We start from the raw sequence: 8,392 nt of genomic DNA, 5'->3' as shown, positions 1-8,392 counted from the left end.
AGTCTGGAATCTAGTTGGTTATGATACAAGCCTTTGACAGGTATTGCATGAGTCAGAAGTCTCTCTCAAGACTTTTGTGGTGGCCTCGGTGGCCTCGTGCGGTCGGGCTTTTCTGATGAGATTCAGAAGTTTCGTGTCAGTTGGGTGTCGAAAACCTTTATGAAGCTTGACTAGTTCACTTCTTGAGAATAGAATTGCGTCTTCCCGTTTCCTTTCCAGGGAAACATGTCCAAACTTTCTCACGACTGGGACAGAAAGGTTTCCCGGAGAGCTGATGAGTACATTTCTTGTCGTATCCAGGTGTAGTTTAAGTTTATCGAGCAAGTCCAATCCCAGAACAAAAGGTACATTCGCTCTAACTATGTCAACCTCAATTGGCAAAAATCCGTCCTTGAGAAATGGCAATCGAATTGAGATTGATCCAATTGACTTCTGTACATTAACACCAAATCTGTACTTGTTGAATTTCTCCTTTAGTTTGAACTTACATCCAACAAATCTGCTGTATGCTTTGGCTTGATGTAGTCCGATAACAGTACGTCGTGCTCCACTGTCGGTGCAAGCTCCCTGCCAGTCATTCCTGCGTTCGTTCAAATCGATTATCACCTGTGGAAGACTTCGGCAAGAGTTTAACACAGAATTCATCTTTGCATTACTGGGAGGTTGTCTGAGACGCCGGTTTCTTCGCATGTCATAGACTATCCTTGTTAGGTGATTCGCGAGATTTTGTAACGAGACCGTTTTTTCTTGAGGACAGTCTCGTAGTAAGGGTCATTTCGTTTTGACTTCAAACTATGACGGTAGTATAGACTGCCTCTCCTCAAAAAATCCTCTGGATCAAGGATGGATGCAATTACCCGATTCTCAGCACCAGTACTGTGGAATATTTGTTCTCCTGTATTGCGATGCTCATGCGTCTCTTGTTCAGATAAGGTGGAGTCCTCCTGCCTGAAGTTTTCCTCTGTAAGGGAAGCAGAAGGGTCTTCTTCGTCTGTGGAGAATAAAGCGTCCTCAAGTTGTTAACAGAGTTCGAAAAGAATCTGATGGCTTCTCTTTGGATATCTCGTGACTTGGGATGAGATAGTTCGCGTCACGTTGCGAGGTTTGGGGCAGTCCCTGATGAAATGATTGGAATCCTGACGTCGTTACATAGCCTGGGGTTGCCGTAACGGTCTGACCCATTTTGACCGTCTTTTGTTTTATCTTGAGGGGGCCTTAATGGAGCAGATGAGCGTGATCCTAGTTTCTTCGGTCGTCCGTAATATTTTTGACCTTCGTAGTGGAGATCAGGAGCATACTTGGATGTAGATTTCATCTCTTTATGTAGGACAGATTGACCGATGTTTATATCTTTCTTTCTTACTTCTTGCTCTTCCTGGTCTTGAGGCCGGGTGGAGTCTAATGCCGTATACAGTTGTTGGAAATCCCAAGGATTGGATGTAGACTGAGAGCTCGCTAGCGCTGACATCGCCTACGGGGCTCCAACGACAGCGTTGTAAAGGTATTCCACCTTGTCTTTTTCGGAACGGTGAGTCTGTGGTCCTTGAGGAGCCAATCGTGCGATGATCTCCCGTAGCTCTTCCAAAGGTTCTGCGGTGTTGAGCTTCTTGGCATGCATCCAAGATTGATTCTCAGGCTCTGGAGGGACTTCCTCATTCTGTTCTGTCGAGTTATGCTGTTGTACTCGTGTTGCATAACTTGGTATGCCAGACCAAAATTTAGACACCTTTCCCTCACCTTCTCTCGATAGAATCGCTTAATTTCTCCATCGAATATGTTGTGGGAAAAAGCAAGTTTGTTGAATTGGTCAAGGTTGTAGTCTTGGGGAGCATCAATGTAGTTTTTGATGTATTACGTGAAGTACTCATCCGGTTTCCCGTGAATTTATCCTGATTCTTTAAACGAATCGATGTCATGTTATGCGTGGCTCTGGTTTCGGAGTTACGTTTCCAGGGGGGATAACTTTGTATTGGTGGGCTGGGTTGACGTTCAACTTCCTTGTCAGTAGGCATGCATGGTCGGCTACTCTTCTTGTGTTGAATAAGCCTTTCGTAAGCGCAATCGTTATCGGTGTGTCTGAGTATAATATTTGCTCTAATCCCCATGGCATGCGATCAGTTGCGAGATGTCTGTTATACTCTACACCTTCTGCACGTAAGAAGTCACAGGTGATTCTGAAAACGAACGTGGTGCCCTTCAGTGCTTCGAAGGAGTACAGAGTTTCAACAGGGAGGTCTTCACGTAATTTTTGTATCAGTTCTGTGTCAAAATTATTCTCAGATCTTTCTCGTGTAATGTGTGACGTAATAACTGATATAATATCGTGGTGATATGAGGATGGTGGTGTATACGATTTAAGTTCCTTGGTGATGGTATCCATAGCTGCATCGCGGATGACGTTATCCATTTAGATTGGTGAGTTAAAGTCTACAAAAAGTATTTTGGTAAGTTACTTCAGTTTTAGAAACAAAAACGCTTTCTGCAACCTTAGTGTTGTACTTTAAATTTTTGACTTTTTATGGCTCACACTAGGGTAACTACGTACAGTACCTCAAGTACTGCAGTAGCGTGAAAGCACTTAGAGTTTGGGGAATATCAGTAGAAAAGTAAACTAAGTGTGCAAATAATACAGCAACGCAGATTATAGCCTAAGGTGTGCATCATATCTGCAATTGCGAGTCAACTTTCAAAAACGGGAAAGCCCGCCTTTTTGTGAGATATGCCTCTCAGTTTCAGTCTACTCAAACTAAACACTATAAAATGGAACAACTGCGCAGTTGAGGTAGAAAAAAACTACATCTTGCAGCTGCTCCTCATTTCTCCGACTCCTTTTACTACTTCAAAAATGAATCCCTCCCGTGCTGTTCAGGCTCTTTCGGACATCACCAACCGACACGTCAATGAAATCGTCGATCACACTGATGACGATGTCGTCGCCAGCCATGATGAGAACGACGCCAATTGTCCGATTTATGACACGTTTTACAATGACGGAGGTTCTCAATCTATTAAGGCAATGTGTAATTTTGATTCCTCTCAATTCTTCGAACTATGGGTTATGATTGAAGACCACGTGTCAAAGAATTGGAATGTTGGCAGAGGTAAAAGAACACAGTACAAGGCCCTGGATGTTCTCTTTATGACACTTACTGTACTCAAGCATGGTCGGCAATGGAACTCTACAGCTCGTCTATTTTCTGTTAAATGTTCTACTTTCGAACGTTTAATAACTGGATTTATACGTATGATATCAGAATACATGTATGATATATGTGTGGCACGCGTCGAGGAAAAATGGACAATGGCCAAGTGTCGTCTGGAGGACCGGATGTTTTCGATTTTGAATACGCGAGATATGCTGTCGACGTCACTTTTCAGCAGAGCAATCGTCCGAGTGGAAATATATCAGAGGGGAAGCAATACTTCCTCGGTAAGCATAAGCTGTATGGGTACAAAGTGGAAGTTTCGGTACTGCCTACTGGTCTTGCTATTGGGTGCACGGAGCACTATCCGGGCTCCGTGTCAGATCTGGAGATATTTCGTCGTAATAGGCCCTTTCATGAGGAGGCATCTAAAAAGGGGGTACGTGATTTGCGGTTCGCGGATGAGGGACGATTGAGCGAATTTATGGATAAGCACTGGGCCATACTGGCGGACAAGGGATATCAAGGTGCAGCCGAAGATCTACGTGTGGTGCACCCGGTGCGAACTCCGGCACGTTCAACGCTGTCATTCGACGACGTGGACTACAATCTCCAAGTATCTTCTGATTGTGTCATAGTAGAAAACTACTTTGGGAGAATGTGCGGTTTATGGACTGTACTTTCTCATCAGTGGCGCTGGGGAGAGGGATTTTACGAGCACGTGTTCAAAGCGTGCCTGGCGTTTACCAATCTGAGTGTCAAGGCCCGCCCTCTCCGCTTCGAGGACGGGCAGCACAGCACTGGTGTACGTAATCGCCTACGGGCCATATCAACTAGTCAGATGCGAAAGAGGCGCCGTGTACACGTTGAAAACACAGAAAATCGCCGCGTTCGCATGTCTAGTGGCACGCGTCGTGCACTGTTTGATGACAGTGACACGGAGTAGGGAGGTGTTACGTGCGCAACTCCTTCCCTTTACGTGGTTGGTTTTAGAGTACTGTACGGGTAATACATTGTGTTCTCTTTAATTTTAGTCAATAAATGCGGTAAAGGCACTGTACTGCGCATTTCGTAGTGAATTCCAATTTTACTGTGTACGAGGTCCAATACTGAAATGGAGTCCTCCTCGTCGATATTCCAACTAACCTCAGACGTGCGGGATAGAGACCGTGCGCAGAGGGTGGGGTCTTTTAAGTCTTCTGTACGGGAGTGCGCTGCCAGGAGTTTCTTGATCCTGTGTGAATTTAATACCACCAAGATAGAAATTATTTAGACAACTACATTCCTATTTTAGAGGTAGCGGAAAAATAAAGAACTTGCTCTTTTATTTATTCGGTGAGAGCTATCCTTAAACAGGACAACGGCTATACCTCTTTTTGATAAAACGTACTTCGTTAATATCAAAAAGAGGTAGGGAAACCACCCTCGTAACCATTACAAAAAGTTGAGCAACTCCAGGAAAATTTGAGTCTGTTTCGTCTTCCGCAAAAAAACTATCCAACTTTAAGTCTAGGTTGTTGCAGAAAATTAAAACAAAAAGAGGAAAATTAAAACAAAAGGCGGAACAATAAAGGCTTAACCGGCAGGACTGGGCGAATGAAGCGAATCGCCTTTTTGTTGTTGTGGCTTTTTGTTTTTCGTTCTTGCTTGTGTCTTCGGGCAGCTTGTCTGCCTTGAATCCTCCCTTATTTATACTACTTCAGTCAGGTGCTTTATCCTCTCTTCATGTTATGTTTTGCACTATCGAAGCATTTTTAGGAGAGGACAAGTGGGCTCCGTGCGCGCTTCGCGCGCCGAGCCAAGAAAGCGTGGAGGAACACTATTTGGGAAGGGTGGCAATGAAAATATGTAAAGACAATGGCGTTTACTTTTTTTGGTAACTACTGAAGGACCTCGGGGTACACTATGTTTCGCGTTGTTTCATTGGACTCTCGAGTGAGGACAGTGACGTTCCCTGGGTGAGTAGTCCTTCATAGTGCGACGTAGAGTTGACCGTACGAGAAGCAGTGATCTCGTAAGTCGAGACCAATGCAGCCACCGAAGGATTGGCCTTGCGCTTTGTTCGTTGTAATGGCGAAGCACGTGCGAATGGGGAACTGCGTTCGGGTGAAGCCAGGGATGGGAAAGTTGTCGTCTCCTGGTCCACAGGGCATTCGAGGAAGACACAGTCTGTTGCCTTGATGTGACCCGGTGGTAACGCGTAGAAAGAGCAGGTTGTTGGTCATGTTCTCGGTGACATATCGCGCGCCGTTGACGTGACCGGTAGCGGGATCGACATTGCGCAGAAGCATGACGATGAAGCCTTTCTTGAGCTTGAGATTGTGGTCTGATAGAGCAGATACGGCGGTCAAGGTGTTGAGCATTTCTGTGGGATAGAATAGCGCGTTGGTGTCTTCGCTTTCGACCTTGTCTGCGCTCAAATACGTTCGACACGGTCCCGGAATCATGTTGCCGATGACCTCGTTGACTTCCTCGAGCGGCCTGTTCTTTGTGGTGAGTATAACGCGCTTGGTGAGCCAGGCAGGGTCGGTGTGATTGTCTCGAATCCCTTGGAAGACCTTGAGGCATAAATTGCGGATGGTATGCTCGAACGCAACGGACTGTGGTAGTGAGATCCATTCCGGGCGCTATTCGCCGTTAAGTCTGCCTTCCCCGACGCTAAGGAGGAACTCTGGAAAGTTGAGAGCCTCCACATCTACTGCAGGGTCCGCTCGGAGAGCAGCAAGGCGCATGTTCTCGGTAAGGCGCAGGAATCGGCACTCTCGATACAGCGGGGAAGCCTTGACGCACGGGCTCACGATTTGACCTCGGGACCCGCCCGGAACGACGGGAAGGATTTGTCTAAAGTCTCCAGCGAGCACGAGGAACTTTCCTCCGAAGGGCCGGTCGGTTTGCATCAAGTCGCGAAGGTAGCGATCGACAGTCTCAATGCAATGTCGATGGCACATGACGATCTCGTCCCATATGATGAGATCGACTTGTTGCAGTGTACGGCCAGTGTCGGAGTTTGCGGAGAAGCTACACGTGCTTTCGGCAGATACAGGAATGGGAACCTTGAACACGGAATGAGCGGTGCGTCCACCGTCGAGCAACACAGCAGCAACAGCAGACGTAGCGACAGCGATGAATTGCTTACGGCGCGTACGAAGGAAGTCTTGAATGGCGCTGAGCACGAATTTTTTGCCTGTTCCGCCAGGAGCATCGAGGAAGAAGAGACGACCACTTCGTGTCGGCATAGAAGGTCCCGCCACGGTGCTTGAGGATCCTTGAAGCAATGCAGAGACGGATACGCCTGGGAGCATGGAGCCCATTATTTTGTCAAAGGCATGGCGTTGATTTGTGTTCAACAGCGGGAACGACGTCTGTAGTCGCTGTTCCCACTGCTGCGCTCTTGCTTCGGGGGTCTCGATCTCGTTTTGCTGTTCCAAAGCGGGAAGGCTGTCATCGGGCAGTGGGAGTCCGAAGTTTGCGAGCGTCCAGTCGGAACGCATGGTCTGCAGGGCCTCCTGTACCTCTCGAAGCACGTAAGATGTGGCGTGGTGATCATCGCGGAACTGCTGTCTTCGAATGGGTTGTCCGCGTGCACGATTGCGAATATCGGTGAGAAACATGTCCAGGTGGTCGTTCCACAGCGAGAGAGGGTCCGAAGGCTGGCAGTGTGCCAGAATCGTAGCAAACAGATGAGAAAGAGGAACGAAGCTTGACCGCAATGAATCTCGGATTGCGTGCTTCCACTCGGCATCGTCGGCCAGCAAACCGAGTCGTAAGCAAGCTTGTCGGAATCTGGTGCACTGCTCGCCGTCGATATTTCGCAAGTTCTGGAAGGATGTTGCACCTGGCACTTGTGTGAGGAGGAGGCGAAGAAAGTAGCGCTCACCCTCCCTCCGACTGACAGTGTAGATTCGACCGACTACGTTGACACCTGTACCACTGAAATCGTAGGCTTCCTCTTCGCTGCTGACGTTCCGTCTTCGCAGGGTTGCTCTTGGACTCCATGACTTGGTGTGTGTCTTCCACTAAAAGTACCTTGGAAACTTGTGGTACCGAATATGCCGCGCGCTTGGGTACTTCTCGTTGGCTTAAAACCACTCGGTCAGCTTCGTGCCTGTTGCTGGTCGAAGCGCCGCCTCCTGCTCTCGCCCTTCGTCAAACTACACCGTGTGGTGGTTGGGCAGATGCACTGCAAGCCTGACTACTGGAGGATTGCGGTCTACAATGTCAAAGGAGAATAACCTCCATGCGGCCTCCGATGCCGAAACGTATCTGGCATCTTGGAAGTTGGAGATCTCGTCGTAGCGCTCGTTCTCGGCAGTGATTTCCATTGTCACTCGGTCTTGTCCCTTGCACACATACTTGAAGAGGTACTTGATTCCGCCATCGAAATTCAAAATAAAATTAATTTTACCACCACGTGTCGCCACTTGTCACTCGGGGCCGCCGCCACTTGTCACGCCACGTGTCCCCGTGGCGGCCTGGCCTGCGAAAAAACCGCCACATGTCGCCACTTGTCACCGCGGCGCCGCCCCCGTGCGTCAATGGCAACGCGGGAGCGCAAGGACATACAGACAGACACACAGACACGAATTTTAGTAGTTGTGGATACACTGCATGTTGACAGCTGAGATTATTAAAGGGAGATTTCACGATCAGTTGACGAAAGGGGGAAAAAGTGTTGAATCAGTAGGCGACATCGCTTTTTTGACACTCCGGGTGGGGGAATTATGTCAAAACTGTCTAATCAGTAGCCGAAATACGAAATTGGACACAATCAGTGGGGGTTTTCCTTAAAAAGCCAACTATATTTGTCAGACATTTGGGTTTCACGTACTGATCTTGTCGCTGCTGTGTAATTTCCCCACTCATTCCGACACGTACTGATCCTGTCGCCTCTGTCCAATTCCCCCACTCATCCCGACCTCTCCCCACAAATTCTGAATAACGATACGCGGTCGCATTCCCCTACTGATCGCGACTTCGTTCATCGCTTAAGATTAATGGGGAACGCAACTGAAGAAACGCTTCAAAGAATTAGTGCGATCCCGAAAAATACATCGGTTCTGAAGATCTTCTTCCCAGAAAGCACAGAGAAGAGTGTCGCATTATCGGATATTAGACGTGCTTACTTGAGCGTCTGCCTCAAGGTCCATCCGAACAACGGCGGTACTGATAATATTGAGTTGGAAACTCGCTGCACGCAAAAGATATCGAAGTGCTTTGAGCTATGCAAAGAGTACGCTGAGAGCCACGCA

The 8,392-nt window shown here is 47.8% G+C and overlaps 1 protein-coding gene across 1 annotated transcript; it reads right to left on the bottom strand.

The window, feature by feature from the left end:
- Positions 1–5,113: 5,113 nt before the first annotated feature.
- CHC_T00008642001 (partial DNA helicase) lies at positions 5,114–7,465 on the bottom strand. Its single transcript, XM_005716580.1, has 4 exons — positions 7,296–7,465; positions 6,525–7,133; positions 5,801–6,365; positions 5,114–5,743 (listed from the first exon to the last, which is right to left on the bottom strand). Exons 1-4 carry the CDS (start codon positions 7,463–7,465, stop codon positions 5,114–5,116), a joined length of 1,974 nt encoding a protein of 657 aa, XP_005716637.1.
- Between the last annotated feature and the right edge of the window lie 927 nt (positions 7,466–8,392).

Source organism: Chondrus crispus, genomic scaffold (assembly GCF_000350225.1).
Source record: "Chondrus crispus Stackhouse genomic scaffold, scaffold_274, whole genome shotgun sequence".
Classification (NCBI taxonomy): Eukaryota; Rhodophyta; class Florideophyceae; order Gigartinales; family Gigartinaceae; genus Chondrus; species Chondrus crispus.
The sequence above is the reverse complement of the archived record's forward strand: the minus strand, read 5'-3'. Positions and strand labels throughout refer to the sequence as shown.